Source organism: Antennarius striatus, chromosome 19 (genome assembly GCF_040054535.1).
Source record: "Antennarius striatus isolate MH-2024 chromosome 19, ASM4005453v1, whole genome shotgun sequence".
Classification (NCBI taxonomy): Eukaryota; Metazoa; Chordata; class Actinopteri; order Lophiiformes; family Antennariidae; genus Antennarius; species Antennarius striatus.
In genome coordinates, this window is record NC_090794.1 from 14,001,772 (window position 1) to 14,025,396 (window position 23,625).

Here is a 23,625-nt window from a genome sequence, read left to right on the forward strand (position 1 = left end):
ATAAATGCTTAGGAACTTAACATAATGTGGTGTTGAGGTACATATCTCGCAATCCAAAGTTCCCTGTATAGGTCTCTGTGTGCATTCACTTAAGTTACTAGTGTAACTAAATCTTTTTGAATCTATTGTGTCCCTCAGATCCCTTCTGGAGGTTTGACAGAGATGTGCCGGAAGCCTCTTCCCTCAGGTAACATCAGCACAGTGTCTGATTGGCTCGTCTCCATCGGCCTGCCCATGTACGCCTCGTCTCTGGCCGCAGCAGGAATCGACACACTGAGTCACGTGGCCTTGTTAACGGAGAGCAACGTGTGGGAGGCAGGGGTACGGGACGAAAGACATGTCCGTCGGCTGGTTAGTGGGGCACGATTGGTCAAAACACAAGGAGTTACTCAGTCCTAATCATGTCGACGGAGTCTTATCAATAACAGGTATTAACACAGTGGTCAGTAGCACCTCATTGAAACATGGTCAGTAAAGTTCAACTGACCCGATGTTCACAGGATCGCCCACAATGCTACAGTAATCCCTGTCAAAAGACAACATGAGCAACCCTGCTCTCCAATTTTCTCTTTATTATCGCTCTTGTCTTTTGTCGAATGTTTACGGTATTGAAGAGTTTTTCTGGACAGCCAGGACAAGATATTGACAGCCTTCTGAAAAAAATCCATAGACTCAATCTGCTGGATGGCTTCCATTCTGACGACACTCCCTAAAGTCTTAAAGACTTGGATCTGCCTTGTGGGAAGATTGCACACTCTTTTGCAGGACAAGTGTTTGTTTTTTTTTAAATAAAGAAAAGACGGTTTACTTTCTGCATATTTCAAAAGTGCTTTATTTTCATCTTTTTTATGGAAAGGAAACGGAATCTGAGGGTCTTTCAAGGAAGTGACTCAGCCAAAGTGATTTAATTCTCATTCAGCTTTTCAATTCCACTAACAGGACAGACTTCCTTTTACATCTGGACTTTTAATCAGCTTATTACTGTACATGTACCACTCTATGCATTACTGGTGGTTTTGAGATGGCTTACTTTTGTATCATGTTTCTGTATAATAGCATAATGCATATTTGAATTTCAAAATGATTTATATGTGTAAGTTTGTGTTTGCTTCTTCAATGTTGCATTCATTTCTCAGTCATCGATCAGCTGAAACAAGATGGCATCACACCTTTATATTTCATATCTTATCGGTTCTTTTCTTTTACAACATGAGTATCTCAGATGCACAACCTGCTCTAGGATGAATATGGATACAGGAAACTCCAACAATGAATCACAATCTGCTTTTATAGCAACAAGACATTCCTAGCATATTCAAGCACTTTTGTTAAGTAGCCTTACCATTCTGAATGAATAACTTCATCACAAACAACACATCATTTTGACCTTTTTGTGACTGTTCAAGTGGTGCAAATTTTGACATTTTGGGATTTTAAAAACTCGGTCAGATTATTTCAGTGATTTACAGGGGCGTGGAATGAAAAGCATGCTTCTCTTGGATTGTAGTGTGTGTGCTCATGAGGCCCAGATGATCAACCACAAAGACAGTGTCCCATATTTAACACCCTAACACATTCACTGTATAGGTTCCATGAATAGGGCTGTGGGACAGAGGGAGGGGAAAAGGAAAGTGTTCCAAAGATACAGCTGACATTTGGGCTGTAATGTCTGGATTCGATTGGATTGTCTACACTTTGGTTACTATGTTGAGAAATAATAGCTCAATAATAAGCTGTTTATTTTTAACAAATCAAACTGCAGCTATGATCAATACTGGTATAAAGGTTTTAATGACACTTTTATCAACCACACTGAGGATAGATTGTAAGAACAGTAATTAATAAAAAGGACTGAACTCCAAGGTCAGCAGACGGAATGACAGGAAATAGCCTTTTAAAGCTGTTACAAACTATGGGCCAAAAACTCAATTAGAAACAGCCAGAAAATAATTTCATTCGCACAGTCTGCATGAAATGGAGCTAAAGAATATTTGATTCCTTCTTCTTAAAAATGAACATCTGTGTTTCATACTTACCTGAACAATTATTCTATAGATTTTGATTTCGTAATTAAAATCAGACCAAGTTTTCTTACTAGAATTAGAGCTTTTTTTTTTTCTAAAGGGCATTTGTTATCTAATGCCTTTTTTCATCAATCAAAGTGGTGCTCTGAGACAGCAAGAGTGAGGTCATTCTAAAAAAAAAAAGTAAATGACCTGAGGATTGCTTTGTTAAGAATGAAAATACTGACACTGTAAATGCACTTTATAGGGTAAATCTAGCTATTTAACATTTTAAATTGGTCACATTTTGTTCACAGTTCCAAAAATGGACATTTATTTCAGGTATTATAAAGGCTGTCAGTGAGTTATGCTGGTATTTTAGTTTCGACTTGTTCCCAATGCCAAGTTTAACAACCATTCACGGGTTAACATCTTTCAAGTTATTCATTTCCAGTTTGCATCTACAAGCTTACAACAATTAACTCTTAATTACATATATGAAATGTTCAGCAAGCATCCCATTTTGTATATGTAATTGATATTTAAATAACTTATTTTTGTGTTTTTCATATATAAACTGTAATTAGCTGTACTATATAAATAGCCATACCTTCCTGCATAATGCATATTGCTTTAGCCAGTGAGGAACTACAGTATGTATTGTAAAATATGTGTACAAATTATTTTATTTGGTTTTCATCTAATGATTGTCCATTCAGATTTGCTTGTGTATTGAAACCACAAAAGTAATGTCCATAGCAACTTGTCATTCTGAAATATAATAAAATCTGTTTCTTGCCACATGCTGCCCTTCTGATTGTCTCTATGCTCTTAAACACACATGTAGAGGGTAGAGCTGGTAGACTGTATAACTTAAAGACACTGTCTGGTTGTGTCTGACTCATGATAGCTCATTTAGAAAACTATAGATATTTTCCCAGATCTGACCCAGAGTTCAACTCTGTCCGGCATGTGCTTTGACGTTACGCCTGTCAAGGAAACCACACAGAGGTTTTCCAGTGTTGTTCATAATAAGAAAACCCAAATATTCAGAAAAGACTGCATCTAAAAAAGATTTTACTTGTACATTTCAGTCAGTATTTAGTATTCTCTGAAAGTGCAACTTCACAGTCTTTTTATTTAAAGGAGGAAAATAGAATCTTTAAGGTCTTAGTTTGCCTGCTGCTAACACTTCTAAAGAAAGAGAAACCCCCATCCAATAGTGTCCCTTCACATATCTTTAATGAGCAGTTAGCTTTCCAGTTCATGACTCTCACAGATGCAAATAGTCATCCAATTTAAAACGCGTCAGGAGAGAAAGATGAGACCTTAATACAAATGAAGACAGCCTCAGGTTTCTTCTTATCATTATTCACCACTTTCTCCTCTAGTGTTTACCCATGACTGTTACAAATCTGTTGTGAGAATCCCTTCACAGGTTTCTGGAGAAACACAATGTTTGCTTCATCAAACTCATTTGACCCAGTGCCTCCTATTAATATCTGCACCCTTCAGATCCATTCCTATGGTGTTCAAATACGCACATTCCACAATGTTCCATTCCTTGAACCGAGTATTGGTTCGATTACATTTTAAATATTTGACCTGGTTATCCCATGCTTCTCTCATCGACCAGGAATCTTATCTCTAGAAAGCAATTGGGAGTTAATATTAAAGTAACTGTGACTTCCAGCAGTGACCTTAGGAATATCAGCACTCTAGTTCTGTGTTATGAATTCAGTGTGGCACAGGGTAGCACTGTGTGTTGTCCTGTGTGCAAAAAGAATGTTCTGGGTTCAATTCCTTTCTGTGCAGTTTGTATTGTCACCCTCTGTCTGCAATGGTTCTGCCCTGGTTCTCTGTCTTCCTGATATGAGCTCTGTAGTTCTGTGCTATCAATTTCTGTCTTGCATGGGCAATGGGGCAGGAAGTGCTTTTAATTTCTAACAGCTGATACTAGCTTTTAAAATATTGAACCACACAATTCATTTACCTGTGGAAAATCAAAGTCAACATCAGCTTTATTGTCAAGTGTACCATATACGCACGGCATACCGCACAGATGAAATTGCAGTCCTCTCTGACCCATGGTAAACAGGCACAACACAGTACAACACAGGCAGAACAACACAGGCAGTACAACACAGGCAGTGCAACACGGGCAGTGCAACACGGGCAGAACAACACAGGCAGTGCAACACAGGCAGTGCAACACAGGCAGTACAACAGGCAGTACAACACAGACAGTACAACACAGACAGTACATCAGACAGTACAACACGGGCAGAACAACAGGCAGTACAACAGGCAGTACAACACAGACAGTACATCATACAGTACAGCACAAAGTATGAAACGAAACACACCTCCTCAGTGCAGGTGCAGCTTAATGGTGGACTCTGACTATACTGGGAAAATATATGAGTCATTATAGCCTGAGGAGAAAAAGAAAGTCAAACACACACAAAGAGAAGAAATGAACGCTCATCTAGCGTTAAATGTCTAAAGGAGTTACATCCAGCTGTGATGAGACAACTAATGTTAATCTCTGTGCTTTACACCGTCACCGTGAGAAACTCCGTGTGTTTGATAACAAGAACATAGCAGACCTACGCAACTATTTTATTCCATCTAGAATAAAAGCCGTAAATTCTAAACGGACTTGAAAATCCCTCCTTTCCTCTCCTGATCAGACTCCGTTCTCGGATCACAAATCAGCCCCGTTTCCATGAATGCCCAAAGACTCCCCCTGATCACTGGGTGACGCTGTTTTACGCACGGCAGCCCAAACTAAATTCTGTATGAAGTGGAAGTTTTTTCCCCCCTTTCCACGTTCAGTAATTTGACACTCCCCACCCCCAAAAAGAAAGTCTAGAGAAGGATGGACCCTTAACTCCGGTGGAAGGACGGAAGGAAGGCGCAGTCACTCAACGAGCGCAAACGGGAGGGACCGAAGGAAAGTGAGAGGCTGTGCGCAAAAAACAACACCGTGGCTACGACAGCGGTTTGGAGCGTGGTGTGCGCGCGTCTCCCAGATAACTGGCTGGTCGCCTCAAATGATCTCAAAGCGACAAGTTTCACTTCCACAGGCGGATGGGTGAGATTCCACGGCGCTTTGTGAGGAGTAGATGATGAAGAATTTCAGCAGCAGTGCCCCTAAATGCAACAACCATACTTTCAACCACCAAAGACAGCAGAACAACAGAATCCACGACTTACTCCCTTTGATACGATTACGATGTACCCTGCGAAGTTATGCTGTGTGCCTGGCTACACTGATCTTCTTCTGCCTCGCCTCCCTTTCCTACCAGCTGTACGGAGGACCCCCTAGAATCCTGGTGGACATCCGACAGTATCTCGGTAAGAACTTTTTCATTTTCCCGGTGAGATTGGAGGAGGCGATTTTGAATTGTTTCTAAAAAAAAAAAAAAAGGAAAAAAAAAAGAAGTCTTACTGCATGTCTAGACAGCATTTTTTTTTTTTTGGTTAGACATGTTTAAGAGGGTTCACTGCTGGTCAAGCGCGTCTTTCAAGAAGTCCACCGGAGGCCACAGCGTCCGTTCTCAACCCCATCCATCCCAGGAGACACCTTCACGTCCACTGATCAATCATTATTTTAGCACTCCCCAAAAAGGCCACGCAACTGAACTTACTGCCAGACTGGACACACGCGTGATCACACAAGGTTTAAAGCTCAGGACTTTCTATTTTAGAAAAAAAAAAAAAAAACACAACCTAATATTACATACCAAAAGCCGAGGAATGCGCTCCCCTTTGTGCCATTTGAATATCAGTTCCAACTTGTCGAAACAAGGTCTGGATATATTGTGGTTACAGCGTAACAACTGTTGAGATTGATAGTGATGGATTACCGACACTTCACAGCCAGCAGCCGGGCCACGCAGTGATTTTTACGCACGACTGGCACGGGTGGAACAAGACGCGATAGAAATCGAACTGTATCAATTAGTTTATGCTGGTGGTTTGATTCACTCAAGACAGGCCTATGTTTAAATTTCACGTTTCTGCAGCAGGAGAGGTGACATCCACGTGGAGTTGTTTTCAGATGCCGGTTCCAGACTGTTTTCCCACCTAAGAGATTGGTTTTAGTTTTTTTGATTTTATGTCCTGATTGAGTGTTTTTGTTCAGATTTGACTGTCAGCTCCTGTCGTTCGCTGTCATGATGACACACACACACACACACACACACACACACACACACACACACACACACACACACACACACACACACACACACACACACACACAAAAGATAAGAAGTATGCACGTCACCTGTGGACACATCTGTATGAGTTGTAGTGCTGGCCAAGAGCTGAGAATAGGTTGCATGTGGTTGTGTGGTTGTGTGCTACTAACATACAGGTTTCTCATCAAACTTTCAGACCTAACTTATTCCGCAGATTGTGACAGACCATGTGAACATATGTGAACAAGTTGTGGGGCTGCTTGTACTTGTGAAAGGTTGGTGCCTAAATGATATTTTAAACATCTGCAACAGAGTGACTCACCAAGTTAGCCACTAATCCCACGGGTCAGACTGCTTTCTTGCTGTCATAAGGGACTCATTCACGCATGTCGGCACACCCTATTGTCAGATGATCTATCTATCTATCTATCTATCTATCTATCTATCTATCTATCTATCTATCTATCTATCTATCTATCTATCTATCTATCTATCTATCTATCTATCTATCTATCTATCTATCTATCTATCTATCTATCTATCTATCTACATACACATACATACACTGTATATACAGTATAACATACCAAAATTGTTGTGCAGATCAAACTAAGGATATGCCTTAGAGCTATATTTCTGATATAATGGAGAGCATCAATACTTTCTTCTGAAGTCCTGTTTGACTGCATCAGCAGACATTATGTAAACCACACTACATTCACTGATGAAACTTTGCAGCCTAATGTGATTGAGGAATTGCAGCAGTTAACGCAAGTTCATTTTGTTTTAGTGTAATTGCACAAAGCTAATGCTCCTCAGTTAGTTGTAATGCCTCTTGCACACACTTTCTCAATAGGGATCAAACAGCTTCTTGGACAGAGTCTTTATTGCTGTTTCACACAGCATTCAAACAAATGTAAGACCTCCTTCTATTAAAAATGAATGAATGGACCAGAGGACCCGAGCTTTGTCAAACCCACACTCCTCTGTACTCTGTCGACTTCAGGAAGAGGGGATTCTTATGTAACAGCAACACAAACCCACTTTAGCACCTCTGTTGGGATCTGAATGACTAATCATATCCATTCATTACGTTTCTGGAGCAAGGGGGAAACAAATTCTGTCGAATCTCAGCAATGAGGTCATAAAGTTCACGTAACTCTTTCTCAGAAAGAAATAGAAAATAAATTAATAATCTTTTTCTGTTACATTCTGAAAAGTTCTGATGTTGGGCAAGTGGAGAAAAAATGTGATCATCACTCTAATCCTGGAGAAACCTGCAGTCCTGACTATAAAGATGAGAGAACGGAGAAATGCGTGAGGGAGGTGGAGACATCTGTGTAGCATGTCCTTGTGATTTTTTGGGAAAATGACCTGCTCTGGTGCTTTGAAAGAAAGATATTTTCCACAGCTTCTCTGTTCATCCTCTTTCCCCAACCCAGTGTATTTTCATCCCTCCATTAACTGTGTTCTGTTTTCTGTCTCAGGATCATAGACTGATGAGTGCTTGTCAGGAAGGTCAGGAACGGATATCTGGTAAACTACACTACCAGTAACTTCAGCCCACCGAGTGGAATTAATAAAAAATAATGAGGATATTTAGCACAAATAATCATTCAATGTATGCATGTGTTTATGTTTAACGGGCAGGGTACTGACCTCCCATAATCACCCAGTGATTACCTGATTTATTTACCTTCAGCCAATTTCTGTTACTTTTGGCTGCTCATTGGAAAGATGAAGGTGAGCATTCCTGGAGAGGTAAATGGATGCGTGTGTGTGTTTACGTGTGTGTGTATGTGTATGTGTGTGTGTGTGTGTGTGTGTGTGTGTGTGTATGGAAAAGAGAATTGTAGGTTCATTTTGTGCATGTGTGTGTTAGGTTTGTGTGTTTGTCAGTCAGACACACAGTAGAGGGAACAGACCCCGTTTTGTTTGGGCTGGAGGGTCGGTCAGTATTTGAGGGTGTCACTCAACATTTAGCAACAGTAACCGAAACATGCAGACCCGTAGATCTGAGGGTGTACCAACAAGTTAGCCTAATGTGTCAGCGAGCCATGTTGAGCGGTACAGTAATGATGTAACAGAGAGAAGCCATGTAATTCCTGCAGAGCAGCTTGAACTGTACGCATCGTGTGTTTATCCATAACAGTAAAACAGAGGTCAGATTTATTTTAATTAACCAACAGATTGTTTTTGACATAATTCCCAAAGATAGTGTTGATTATGATTTACTCGATTGTTGAGTGTCAGTTTTTATACAAAATGCAGTGGTAATTTTATCTGTAAAAGGTTGCTTATGCCCATACTGAAGTCTGTGCGCACATTAAAAACCTGATACAACAAGGACTTGGCTTGAGAGTGGTGATGCGGTATTCTTTAGCATCTGCCCAAGGTAGTGGCTTTTAGAAATACTGACATCCAAAAGATGAACTGTCTGGTGAAGTTTGGGGGCATGTCCCCCTGAAAAAAAAGAGATTTCTCTAATTTGAATTTTTATGACATTTAGAAGTTAAAAAAATAATATAAAATAGCTTTGAAATCATGTTAGTGTCAGAAATTAAGCTGCTACTAAATTTTTGCTGAATGTTGGAATAAAGTGCAAGGGACACAGTGAACAGTTAGAGGTAGTTTGTGGGTTGTGTTTCACTTGTACCCATGTCCATGCTGTCGCTGTAGATTTGGCATGATATCTTTGCAGCACAAAGTAGGACTATTTTTTTGACGTTTTTCAAGTTTACAAAGTATGCAAAACATAATTTCATTAGGTCGGCTTATAGAATGACTGTGTTCACATTTTTATGGAGAGGATTCAGTTTCATTGTCAACACACTTGGGAGGAGAATGTGAACAGAGCAACAAGGAAACATTTTTACATATTTAACATTGTTGATGGGATTGATGGGATTGATGCTTAATTGCGACTGTATGAGGAATGTACAGGAGCCCTGAGTTTTTGCATATAGTGACATCTGTTGAATTTTTACTTTTACTTTTTTTTCCTCATTTGCAGTTGCTGCTTTTCTTTTTTTTATGATTTCTTTTATCTTGGAACATTTCCAAAGCTATTGCTTGTACCAATCTGCTCCTCTTGACACTGAAGTGACTGATAGATGATTACCTGAAGTTGAAAGCCTCAGTTGAAAGAAATCTGATAATCTGATAATCTGATAATCTGACAATCAGCAGTGATACTCATTATGTCTGACTATGGTTTTAAGCTTTGTTGAAACAACTCATGCATAGAAGCCTGGCTGTGTCCTCATAGTTGTGTGTGCCCATCACCGATTATACACATACGTTACACTTTTGTCTGTCACACAGACACTGATGTTACCTCAGTCACTTTGTCAGTCAGACACACAGTAGAGGGAACAGACCCCGTTTTGTTTGGGCTGGAGGGTTGGTCAGTATTTGAGGGTGTCACTCAACATTTAGCAACAGTAACCGAAACATGCAGACCCGTAGATCTGAGGGTGTACCAACAAGTTAGCCTAATGTGTCAGCGAGCCATGTTGAGCGGTACAGTAATGATGTAACAGAGAGAAGCCATGTAATTCCTGCAGAGCAGCTTGAACTGTACGCATCGTGTGTTTATCCGTAACAGTAAAACAGAGGTCAGATTTATTTTAATTAACCAACAGATTGTTTTGACATAATATAAAATAGCTTTGAAATCACGTTAGTGGCAGAAATTAAGCTGCTAATAAATTTTTGCTGAATTTTGGAGTAACGTGCAAGGGACACAAGGGAATCTGATAATCTGATAATCAGCGGTGATACTCATTATGTCTGACTGTGGTTTTAAGCTTTGTTGAAACAACTCATGCATAGAAGCCTGGCTGTGTCCTCATAGTTGTGTGTGCCCGTCACCGATTATACACATACGTTACACTTTTGTCTGTCACACACACACTGATGTTACCTCAGTCACCTTGCAGGAAATTCTACATCAGATTAATACTTCTGGGTTGCAATGCTGCGTGTTTCTATCCATGTTAATACACATTCACACACACCCACCCCCCACCGATGTTTGACTTGGCTGAGCTGGAACGTCTCTGACTTAAACATGATTAAATTCATGTTGTTTTTAGAAAGCTGGATGGCCCATTTCTTGCTGTAGGCCACCATGACTGTTCACAGGTCAGAGATACATTGACGTTAGCCTAAAATTGTCCTGAATGACTGAATGGACTGTAATAAACCTTGCCTTTGAAGTCTTTTTATATGAGAGAGCGGTTAAAATTGTCCTCATATATTCTTGGGTATGATCCCGTCACCCAGCAACCTTCTGATTAGTGGACAAGCTACTCTACCTCCAGAATTACAGCTGCCCATAATACAAAAAGGAAAGGATTTATCCGATCCTGTCAGGAGCAGAAGCCTTGAATCTGGTGTCTGATCCTTTCAGACACAGGATTCACACCACAGATCTTTGCAGTGACATATTAAATGCTAGCTGACTCTTAGGATTGTCATGATCTCAGGAAATGTGACTAATGGGAAAATGAGTTAACATCACACACCACACTCTTAGAGCTTCCTGAGCCAAGACAGTAAAGCAGGGAGAAGGCTCTGGAATTTTTCTCTTGGATGCTCCAGGTTAAGCTACTTTTCATGATAGTACACCGAATCATTTAAACCCTGAATACAGCTAAGGTACCAGTCTCCCTCTGTATTTGTATGTTGCTACTGTTACATGTCCCCCTACCTTAAATTGTAAATGCTGAAGGGACAATCGGTTTAAATACAAATAAATGGAAAGTGATATAGGGAGGGAAAGTGATAGGTTGCCTGCCCCGGAAAGACCGCAAAGGGACGAGCAAGTAAGTCTCCAGCTTCAAGTTGGCCAAACAAATGCAGTACACTTCACTCATGCTGCTCCTGACCTCTGACAGGACAGACCTCAATGTAGAGTGAGTGTTACATTTAGCACATTACAAGTGTTGTGGTGATGCTCACTGACATCACTGGCAGTTAACTGTTCAGTACACAACTGGAATGCGGTGCCATTAGTAGAAAATGTGTATAATGTGCAGAGAAACTACACATTTATTTTTCTGTTAATAAGTGTTCCACAGAACCATAGGAAAATACTTTTGATCTCATGAAAGTGGTATAAAATGTGCACCATATATATGGTCTATAATATTTTCATGAATTCAAACTTGGGTTTTTACACTGACAGGAGTGTAAACATTTAAATTCACGTTAACAGATTTGTATCTTCCATTCAGAGCTGTCTGTAAAAAGAAAACTTTGTCTACATGCAGTTAAAATTAAGGTGCATGTGCAAACGTATCCAGCAGATGTATGGCTTTACCTCAGTACAGAAAATTATCTTCAGCAATATCTCACATGAATTGCCAAGTGCAGCCATTTTTTTCCATGATTCCTTGCACTGTGGAGAAACTACAAAACAGCAATCGTGAAAGGGATATGGTGCTTCTTCATTTTCCCTGTGACTGCACCTTGAAAACAGAAACTTTTAAGAAATAAATGTTTCTGCTAATCTGATCTTTCATCATCATGGGTTTAAATATGAATAAAAACCAAGCATATTTAGTCACATATGTATTGCATCGCTGCACACATACTAAAGTTAGGAAACTGACACACAAACCACACATGCAAAAGTTCTTTGTCAAGCAAACCAGACACATAAGTGTGATTTTTGGAGCAATCCCACCACTCCGTTCATACCAGTACAACCAGATATTACCGAAGGTCATGTTTGATCAAGTTTTATTTTACCCTTTAAGCTGAGGAGTTTAATGCTCTGAGTCTTAGGTTGACCAAAAGAACAGCAGTTTTTTACTTAAATGTCTCGATAATGGTCGTCCAGTCAGTCAGCATTTCAGCATTACCACATGTACTGGTTTGTCATGTGGTACATGACTCACACTTGTCTTCCTGCATTTTTTCAGTACAGGTAGCAAACCAAAGGACAAGTATGTGTTTTGGTTGATGCTGAAAAGATAATTATATGTATATGAAGAGGAAAGAGTAATATTTTACCAGTACTAGCTTATGACAAGGCTCATTATGCTCGGACAATTTCACCTACTTCCAGATTCTCAGCAATACAGTATGTTAGTCCTCTGGGAAGTGTGAAGTAAAACTAAGCATTACCTCTGACAGACCAAAACAACTCCTAACTGGCGTCACATCCAACCTAAATGCCAAAACAATCAGACAACTTGCGGTAAAACAAGCTGCCCTCCATACAGAGCAGAGGCTAGTCACGGTCTGTTTATAAACCTGCTTTCTAATGTGCATGGCAGTTGCTTAATTTGGTTTAGGGGTCAATAAAAGGATAATAGTTTTCACTTTAATGGAAGCTGGAGAAAGACGTGTTGAGCTGCAATTTTAGTTACAATTTTTAACAAAGCAAAAAACTGATTTCTTATGAATATTATGTGATAATTATGACCATGTGACTGTCAGCAATTTATGGATTAACACATTTTCTTTTGTTACTAGTCATTATATGTGATGCATTTCTTTTTCTGGTTTATTACAAAAGGCTATGCATTGAGAAATAGAATCAGCTTGACCCTGTGATCACACATTAGAAGCAATTAGCAGTACCAATTATCCTCCATCATCTACTGCCCCCTCCAGGGAGACGGGCAAACACTAAAACAACACAGGGTAATTATCCTCCATTAGTGCCTTTACTTTTGCCATGTGGAAATAGAGTAGATGGAAAAGCACATGTGCCAAAGCAGTTCAACTACAACTCTTCAAGGCTTTGCCGAGCAGTGATGTTATATCAAGAGAGAAATCCCAAATAAATGTGTGGGTGGTGGTTTATAACTAGCCCTGCATGCTGTGCTACGCTACGCGAATGTCGTCTCCTTTTGACAAGTGATGGACAATGATCAGTGATCAATTGTTGACCTTATTTTAAAAGTCAGTTTTTTTGGAAATTGAACAACTTAAAATTATTGATAAACTTATATATCTGAAGGCAACTTACCACAATTATTTGAAGATGCTTTTCCTATGCTAAGCTTGTCAGCTGGACATGTAAAATAAAAAATAAAAAAGAAGCAGGACTTCAAAGACCCAGAGAAACAAAGCTAATGCAAAAACAAAAACTGCCTAAGTAGAAAGTAAGGAGTAGGCAGAAATTTTGTCCTAAAACAGGCTAGGTTTATCTTTGAAAATATAGACTAGATTGCTGGAATGCTTGACTTAAAAGACAACAACAGAGTGGTACACCATACTCGGAGCACTCACCCAAATTCATAAAGGAGGTAGGGATAGTTATGCACAGGCAAAACACATTGGGGTGCGGCAGACAATCACAGTGTGAAACACGTGAGGCAGAACGTGGATCTCTGAAATGAGAGGAGAGGTGAGTATTTCACGAGTGGACTTTCCACTGCAGGTTTGATCCAAACCACATGGAGGGTGGGGTGGGCTCTTTCCTATGAAACACATACCCACTTATTTAATCACCTTAGAAATAGGAAAAGGACACAGAAAGCTGGGGGCCAACTGCCTGACACTGATGATCTACCACCTTCTCATAACATGCTACACCTCTGAGGAGCACCTACCAGGCTGAACCAGGCAGGTAGAGTTCTGAGAGACAAGGCAGCAAAGACAGGTTTGTAGTTCCTGGTTGAGGTGCTCAGTGTGTCCGTTGTATTGCAGTTTGTTTGCGGAGAAAAGGCTGAAAGTGAGAGCAGAGGAGAGAGCAGAACTCTCCCAAACCTGGGACACTAACCTGGGACCCTGAGTTGAGACCCGATTCCTGGGGAATTAATGTATATGAAAAAAATGGGGAAAAACGTAGGCTCTACTGTCTCTTTGACAGAAGATAACTTTAAAAGAAAGATTATTCCATATTAGAGAACCTGTCACCTGTGGTTGAAATGGTTGCATTACCTTATGACAATGTCAAACCTATGACAAAGTCAATTCAAGAGTCTGACCAGAGATTTTGAGACAGAAGATCTTATTTTGGGTTAGGGTTTGGGACAGGCAACAACATAATCTCTGGCTCTTCCTTCTATAGAGGGCCACTAGAAGCGTTTTCTTATGAGAAACATAGCGTACTATACTACTGGATGACAAGTGAGAAGAGAGACGTATGGGCCCAATGGAAGATCCCCCCCCCCATTGTCAATGTTTATGGTGAGTGTGATGAAAATGTCCAGATCAAGGGGGAACTCCAGAGGGCCAAATAGTCTTTGTAGATGTCAATTAACCCATTATGGAAAGCTGCAACCAAGGAGATGCTGGTCTAGGTTCTAGGTTCTGTCATTTGCCAGAGTTCAGAACTCAATGTGTAGTTTCCAACCTGCCTTGGTGAAGTCCAGAGAGTCCAGGCCTGTGGTAGTGCATGGTATAGTCAAAGATCTTGCTCAGAGTATTAATTAACTGTCAAAGGATGGCAAACATTCTTTGACAGCCCACTCTGCTTTAGCTCAGGTTTCAGCTCATCCAGAGAAGTGAGTAGAAATGCTACTTTGACAAGATCACTCAGGAGTGACAAGACTTGTATCTCTAAGGAAAGACCACACTGCACCAGGAATAACTGACAACTCGCAGGGTCTCCTAGAGAGGTGAGGAACCAGAGATGGAGGAGCAGCTGTCCCTGACTTTAGGTGGCACAAAAACTGGAATTGCATTGGAGTCTAACGTCTGGAGACTGTAGCCGGAGTATTGTGAGGACCTGATCAAGGCTTTGCTTAAACGGTTGAAAGTAGTCAGCCAGACAGCACACCTGACTACCAATGGTGACTTGAAATCTCTCCTGTAGCTCCATCAACTCGTTCACTCCCAGACCAACTCAGGGACGTTGTTCTTTGTGTTTGAGTAAACTGCCTTGAGATTGAAAGTACAGTAGACACAGAGTTGGGATTGGCTGAGTCCATATTACGACCATGTTACTGCGACAACTAGAAACCCACAGTTAAAAAAAGAACACAGGGCACAAACAGAACTTGATGAAATGATGTTTAGCTCTAAGCATTACCTTGAAAATAATTAAGAACCCTCCCCCCCCTTCAAAACAACAACAACAATTAAACAAAAGAGAAAATATTACTCAAGCATGGCACCATTGACATTTGTTAGTCACCTGTGTCGGAGACAATCTTAGTAAGAGCTGGACCACCTTATTTGACAAAAATTAACATTTTCTTCTATTGTGTTTGTTTTTGAGCTGATATAGGAGGTACATTTAGCTAAATTAACTGTTTTTACTTGCTGGCCTCACAGACAGAAATTGTAACGAAATTGTAAAGTATTTCCCAAAATGGTAAACTAGTACTTTGAAGCATTTATTGCCCAACTTTACTACCTAAGATTGAGTTATGTCCAAGGCAGTCCTTACCCTTTAATGTCTCCATAAAATCAAAAGACACACAACAGCTCAGAAGGGGGTAGTTTTTAGGAACTTTGTGCTGTTCTTAAGACTTGGAAGACACTGATGATGACTGGTTGTGGTGACTTTTATGTTAGTTTTCTGTGATAGTGCATGAATAGGTGCATGGTGGAGGCTCCTGCAGCCCCTTTGTGGTGCATGTATTCCACAACTTCAAAGATCTGACTACTGTGAGAAAATGAAGTGTCTTCTTACTGTATGTTAACTAACAGTTCTGCTGCTCTGCCCCGCTGTTCTAGAATGATGAGCGTTCTATCCTTAATTCAGACTTGTTTATTAAAAGATTCAGGAGCTATAAGCTCACTCTTGATTTTTCTATTATATGCCCTTTGTCTTATTTAAGTTCTGTGGCATTTTTGCCTCAATGGAAAGTATCTTTACTTTCTTTGGCAAGTGTTGAAGCATTCCATAGTCCTCCGTTTATTGCCACAGAACTCTCAACATGTTTAGCTCTTGTTTCCGTTCCATTGGCCATATATACACTTGTCATCAAACAGCAGGTGTTTGTGGTCTCTTCAGTCCATTGATTATTTTCAGACTTGATTTAGATTTAGGATTCTGTCTTGTTTCTCCAAGACCAGGTGGCAATCACATGGGCTGAAGCCAAGTAATTGGTTGTTCGGGGAGTTGTTAAGAGGAAACATATTGCCCAGTGGTCACCAACTTGAGCTATTCAATTAAATTAGCCTGTCTTTATTCTGAGCAAGGTTACCACAGCTCTGTCTATTAGCCTCATTTCTCGGCAATGAAAAGAATATATAGGCCAAGAGTTTTAAAATAGCATCTTTAAATATACAGCAGGGCAGATGGGGCAGCGATGCCTAGCCCACAAAGTTTTAGTTTAGGTTCAACTGAGTTGAATGAGAAACCTACTCTGCTATTTTTATTCACTAAATACTAATAAACTTGATTTTAGTTATAGAAATCAACTTGTTGCTCAGGAAATCTCTACACTTGTTAAATGTTATCCTTCCAGAAATAAGGCCTTGGGGTATTGTCAGGTGTGGGTTTGTCAAAGACCCCAGATGTTGCCTGTGTAAAAAATACAAAAACATTTTGTCATTGACTGCTAAGGTTTTGTCTAAGAGCTGCTCTGTTTTTTTCACCCTAAGTTTAAGTATGTTATGTGAAGCAGTATTCACACAAGTGTGGGGAAAGGGCTACACCACTTAAAGGAAAAGCTAAATAAAGAGGAATGCTGCAAAGATTTTGTCTCGCCCCTCCCAACCCCTGTCCAAACAGAGCCTTACGTAACCACTCTTTATTTCAGCCTATCACTCAGAAAATCATAACTTTGTAGCAGAAGCCACAGCCTGAAGTGGGAGCCGTCTACTTCTTCTATATCTCAGTTCCCTAGAAATGCTCAAATGGTGTGAGAAACTTTTGACGTGGCGGTAGTACTATATTTTTTTCAGTCAGCTGATCCTAAGTGTGAGATCTTGGCATTGACAGGGTTTGAATGTGATTCTGCAAACAGTGTGTAATGTATTAATATCAGTTTTTAAAAGCTTTAATAGCAGTTGTCTTACTTTTTCATTCTTCTTCTTCTCTGTCTGAAGATGAGGAAGCTTCTAAATGGGTTTTAAATCACTGTAACATATTGTACACAATTCCATTTCACAAAAGGTGTGACATTTTTTTGACATCTGGACTGCGATAAATTGATGTGCCGATGGCAGAGGAAGTGGACAGACCATCTGAAGATGGGCTGAAAAGCATTTTTGAAGCATTTGGATGGAATGTGGTCGTCCCATGCGGAAAGCAAACCTCACCTCAGCCAAATGTCACACTTTGGTCTCAAAATGTGCTCTCCTCTGAGGTTCACCTTTGTCTCACTTTACTTCCGTCTCTCCCTTCTTCATGTTATTTTTCCTGGTTACACACATTTCTCTCAGCAAGGGGTTCTTATGTGAAGACAGGATGCACATCATTGCTTACAAACTCTTCACTGCCAGGTTCTTTTTTTCTCATGTTTATGCCTCAGAGCCTTCAACCGCTGAGGCTGTAGTGATGCACAGAGTAATAAACCACTGCAAATATGTTGATCCATAACGGGAACCCCATATTCTGAATATTTTGTAGAAACTTCTTCAAATGCAGAGTTGTCAAATGCTAACAAACTCTTGGTCTGAAATAAACACAAATGTTCTGCTTCCAAGAATTTGTTCTTTTTCCCATCCTGGTCAAAGCTGAGGCTGAGTCCATATTCTCGGCAAGGATTGGTTCAACATGAATGTCAGTGGGTGAGGTTAGTGGTATTTGAATTTGGAATAACTGTGTTTGTTTTGAAGACAGAGTGACTGAAATTTAAATGTTTGACCTTAGATTCTTTGTAAGCAACCAGACAGGTCCAGAAATCCAGTCTACAGCAATATGCTGGTGTCTCTGTAGTCTTTAACAGAGGTCAGAGGTCATGTTAGAACCTTTGGTGAACTCTTGACTCTACAGTCCTGGTTTGATTCCTAAACATGTTATTTTATTGCACCCTTTGAAAAGACGGTAATTGTCTGGCCTGACTAACTGGCTCAAATCCTACCCGAGAAGTGTTTTCACTCACTTGGATCAAAACTTCATCCGTACCTCTAGGCCAACAAGCACCTTCTTGCTGCACCAGTTTGGATTTGACAGGACCAAACTCATGCCAGTTTGAGTTGCCAGTCCTGTAAATCCATCCATCTCTGTGGAAAAATGTTCTGATTCTTTACCACAAAGTCTGACCCACACCTTTCTCACTGTTTACCCGGCCTTGCTTTGCTGTCTCTCTGTCTCTCTCTAACTCTATATTCCTCTCTCTTTTTCCATTCCCATCCTTTCCTTTAGAACTTTCTTGCTCTTCATATTCCTGGCATATTTTTTCGTACTACACTGATTCTCTTTCTCTCCTTGTCCCGTTTCATCTCCTGCTCATTTGGTGAAGGCTTCCACAAAAATACTTTCCTGGACAGCAAACAGATGCAGCCTCTCTATTATCCTTTACACCGCACAGAACCTGACAGAAACACACACGCACGCACGCACGCTCATGCTCACACACAGATGCACACACACGCTGAGAATGGCACTGCTACGTTGGCTGTGTGGTTTTGCCAGCTGGAGCGATCACATCTCTAATCAGTACACACAGTTTCATTGAAAACTGCAGGATTTCAAAACCGCTGTTTCAGAGCTCTCCTGCCATGAGTTCAGTGTATGTGTGATTATTTATGCATGCTTTGTCCTTAAAAAAAAAAAGCTTTCGACCATTTTGCCACAATGATTATGTCAACAACATTAAATTTTGTATATGAAGAAACATGTGTTTGCATCCCAAATATATTCATTAATTCAAAAGTAGTTATTTGTTTTTGGGGTGTCCTCCTCTTCTAACAACTAGAAAAAAATGTAAGGAAATTTAATGAATGCTTCATTGCAATGCACTGATTTAGATCAGAGAAACACTGTCTTATATCACGACTTACTCTTCCCCTAAGATTCTAAAAGTTATTTTAAATGTATGAATTCAGTCATATCTTATCTTGCAGTCCCGATGCATGATGCTCTTATTTAAGCAATCATTTATTTTACCAGCTATTGTTCCGTGTTTGTGATCAGTAGCAGGATTATAGCGCTTGAAATATTAAAATATCATAATCCTCTTATGTTAGTGGTTGTCTAATATTAGCTAAGCAATCAGTGTTTTAGCTAAGCAACTGTTTAATCTTTGTGTTATCACTTGTGATCTTTGGGTTGATGGTCAGCGATTCAGCAGGGGATGGAGTTGGAATCTCACTAGGCTGTGATTGTGAAATCAGAACCGCAGCACTGGAACCCACCACAAAGACTGCAGCCACCGGCTGTTTAACCTTTGCATTGTCACGTGTATCTTGCGTGTTATTTTGTGGCTCCGGGTTGGCAGCCGGTGATCCAATGGGGCACGGGGTCGGGAACCCACAAGGCCGCGGCCTCAGAGTCCGGGCCCTAGCACTGGAGGCACCCTGCGGTCGAAGACACCCGCTCCACATGCCTGAGTGGTACTGCTGACCGGGAACGTATTCATAGAAGTCAGGAGTCGACCATGTTGCGACTGCTCCCTCTCCAGGGCCTCGTCGGTGTACGGCGGTGCGTTCGCTATGATCCCCTATTTAACCGGGTTAGCCAAAGGGGAGGACGGGAGTGAAGGTATTCTTAATCACCACCCTGCTCACAACTACCTGGTGCACCTTTTCAACTTTATCGAGAAAAATCACCACCACTTTGTTCATTCGGGAGGTTACTTTAACGCTATCATAACCAATGTGCTTTCCTGCCGCTAAACACACCTCCCCCACTGAGCAGCTGACAGTCACTGTCAGCTTGATACTGTGCTGGTGTGTTAGCCGGTCCAGTACGGCCTTTTCCTTTTACCGTATTGCCTCCTAATCTCTGAAAAAGCCCCCACAAACTACCAAACGGGACTGCAATGTAAATGTCACTAAGAAAATGTGAAGACACATACAAAAAAGCAAAAACAAAACAGAATGAATACAGACACAAAGACGCCACACCCTCTTCTCTTCCTCTCATAAACTCCCGAAACATAACTGTGGTTAAATCTGGTTAAACTTTTGTGTACCATAACCACATAACTGTGGTTATGGTACACAAAAGTGTGTACAAAAATATGAAAAAGCAAAAAATATAGTGAATAGATGCGCCAAGATGCCACACACTCCTTCCTCTTCTCCGATCAGAGAGAGAGAGAGACTTCTCCACCATGACAATGTTACTTACACAATACATTATTTCCTATAACAATATAAAGCATAGAGAGCATTTGGGAAACTATGAAAATCATTAGATCCCCGGTTGGGAAATTTCAACACCATGACTGCATGGTGCAAACATTCACCAAGCCAAGGGATATTAGATGGAGCAATAAGTCATGCAAATCATGTTCAGGGTGTGCTAAGTGTGTATTTTTTGGACATCCGAGTAGTTCTAAAGTCATGTAACTGGATTATGCTTTTATAATTTTATATTTTTCATGTGGAATGGATTTTTATTCATTCATTCATTCATTCATTCATTCATTCATTCATTCATTCATTCATTCATTGTCTTCCAAGTAAGTCAGTCAACCAATTGTTTGCTGTAACTTTCTCTAGTAAAGTGTGGTAGTGAGCAATAAATTCAGTTTATGTAGTCATCCTGTTCTTGTGATCACTTGGCTTTGGGTGTTTACGGAAATAAATAAAACATTTAATGTGTCCATTGTCTTCATAAGCTCTCATCTCCAGGCATGAAATAGTTCTGGTGGACACACCGGTTTCACAAGTTTACAAATCCTTTCATCTCTCAGTGCTGTCTGACTTGTGCAGTAAATTCTTGGTATGAAAACATCTACATTGATTGTAGTAAAATGTGCTACACTTACTAGACCTTTTTGTCAAATATAATAACATGTTGATATAAAGCTGCTGGCTCATAATGAGAGAAAATGTAGCTTTTGTGTATGGCAGTTCAAAAATGTGGTAAAGGGAAATTTTTGATGAGCACAATGTCAGATTGCTGGAAGAATTCGACAAGACTTGTAATATAATTATAGCCTTTTTCTGCTCTTCATTACCTCAAGTAAAAATGTCTCTTAAAAGCATGCTGGTAGACATCATCATCATTATCATCATCAGCGTCATCATCATCATCATCATCATCATCACCATCATCATCCGTCTTCTCTATGTAACTGCCCTTCAATGCATAGAGGATCTTACCTTTTTTCTCCCTCTGGAATGTTTCATAAGAGGTTTGTATTCTTCATGGCTCCAGCACATAGCTTCGTGCTGGCCTGTCTATAATTAGCTGCTCTGTTTTAATGAGGTGTTTCTGTTGGGCTGAACCAAACCACTGACCACCAGCTAGCGTAGCCTAGCCCACATTGCTGAATTAAAGAGTGGAATGATCTTCAAGGTCATGCTTAGCTTGAGGCTGCACTGTTAGATGGGGGTTCACTGTGCTTTAGTAAGAAGTAGACAACAACACACAGAAAATGATGCACCATGTTGGATTTCTATGCCTGGCATTTCCTTTTATTGTAGTTTAAAAAATTCAATATTACAGACACGCCAGAAAACTACAATGACCACAGGTCATTTGACTTATACAGGAACTGAGCCACATCAATTTTTAGTCATGTTTATTTACTTCACAAAACACATTAACTTTAAATAATTGATTTTTCCTCAAATCCTTGTGTAATCTGTAAGAATGAATATGATGTAAAAAGTTGTAATATTGGAAAATGTTTACTACATATTTAATACGTTATTATAAGAACAATAAGTTTCATGTTTCATATAACCATAACGTACATACCAGTTCATTAATGTATTTGCTGCCCCTTTGGTTCAGGTGGAGTTTCTGGATCTCTACTTATTATTAAATCTGTTTTCCTTTCAAAAGTACTCCTATTAGCTAATCTTAAAAAAGATTTACCATTAGTGAATTACAAATACCTTCAAATCATATTTTGGCAAAATTACTATACATTACCCATCTGTCCAAGTTGTAAATTTCCAGTGTGTTTGCAGCATTCATTAATGGAGAGACAGAACTAGACATACATTGCTCAGTCACACGTGTCAGTAACTTGCTGAATATTAAAATAGACTGTGGCCTTTAGGTTTCTGCCCATCTATTTATAATTGTGCAGGATCCCAGTAGGTTCTGAATAAAGGAGTTGAGGGACAACCAGAAACCATGCCCATCTTGGTTATTCTTCCCACAAAACAACTCCCAGCTGTGTTAGCTATGCATTACTCTATGTTAGTCTACATAGATGGGAATCCATATCAAGAAAACCAGTCTTTGGAGGTGTGTGTGTCCTTAACAGGTTTGATACTCGTCTACATTCTGTTCCTGTCAGCTGGGAGGCAATTACATTGTGACTTTTTTTTTTCTCGTAATTTCGTTTTTATCTTGTCTCTGGCTTGGCTTTCATCCCTCTGACAAAATCTTCGCCTGGACTGGAAAGAGTGGGGAAGCTTTTGCTTGGATATTTATAGGTAGAGCTAAAAGCAACATGACACATTGATTACAGGGCAGCACAGACTGTCTGGGTTTGTGAACTGTGAGTAGCAGCATATGGACAAAAATGACCGTAAGTGACCACAGTTGTAAATATGCATGCAAAGTGCTGTTGTGTTATTTAGTGCTGAAGTCTCTACAGAAACTTATTGAGCCTTCAAATGCAACTTGGATCAAGCTCTCACTAAACACTCTCTGTAAGCTAGTGTTCAGCCCCGATTTGAAGCCATGCCCACGTTTCCAAGAGGCCAGTCAGGGGTGAGAAAGTTGCTCTCACCTTAACCCTGTGGAGCTCAACCAGCCTGTTAACCATGAATCAACAGTGTTGGCACGAGGACGGTGGGTTTGTTTGTCTCTACCTCTATGTGTACAGTCGCTATATGTGTGTGGGAGAGAGGAAAATTAGACTTCATATGTTGGGCTCAACAGGGAACCTTGGTTTGGAGGGCAGGGCACGAATTCTCCTGCCCCGTTTTCATTACGGAAAACAGGAGATGTTGCGTTTTCAAATCTTCTGCCCTTCACATGGCATAGTTTCCAAAAATGGTCTCTCTGTACATGGATCTACTAAAACTTCTGCATGCGTGTGGGCATGCATTTGTGCGTATATGTTTGCATCAAGGTAGTACGACCACAGAATCACTGGACGAGGGTTAATAAACTGAGAGTCTGCAAAACAAACCAGACAGCCCGATTTTGTAAATTTGTTGTTCTGACTCTAGTTTGTTTGCTGTCCATGCAGCCATGACTGACATGTGCAAAATGGGACTGTGGCATCTTTGTTTTCAGTGAAACGGCCCATTTAAAAAACAACGTTAGGGGAACATTTTCAAAAGTTTCCACTCTGTGTTGTTTTTATTTAATATAAGAAGTTTCAAAACCTCTGCATTTTTTACACTCTGCCTCTCTTTCTTTGATATCACTTTGTCTGTGTTTTCCATCCGTAGTACGTATATTGTCATGTCAA

The 23,625-nt window shown here is 40.2% G+C and overlaps 2 protein-coding genes across 7 annotated transcripts in view; both read left to right on the forward strand.

The window, feature by feature from the left end:
* sash1a (SAM and SH3 domain containing 1a) overlaps nucleotides 1-2,804 on the forward strand; it is a 149,697-nt gene extending 146,893 nt beyond the window's left edge. For all 5 annotated transcript variants that reach the window (XM_068341934.1, XM_068341935.1, XM_068341938.1 and 2 more), the window contains one exon: nucleotides 139-2,804. In XM_068341934.1, coding sequence (XP_068198035.1) covers nucleotides 139-399 — 261 coding nt within the window. In that variant the 3' untranslated portion in view covers nucleotides 400-2,804. The remainder of the gene's footprint in view (nucleotides 1-138) is intronic.
* Nucleotides 2,805-4,890: 2,086 nt separating this feature from the next.
* usta (uronyl 2-sulfotransferase a) overlaps nucleotides 4,891-23,625 on the forward strand; it is a 51,340-nt gene continuing 32,605 nt past the window's right edge. For both annotated transcript variants that reach the window (XM_068342916.1, XM_068342917.1), the window contains exon 1: nucleotides 4,891-5,363. In XM_068342916.1, coding sequence (XP_068199017.1) covers nucleotides 5,132-5,363 — 232 coding nt within the window. In that variant the 5' untranslated portion in view covers nucleotides 4,891-5,131. The remainder of the gene's footprint in view (nucleotides 5,364-23,625) is intronic.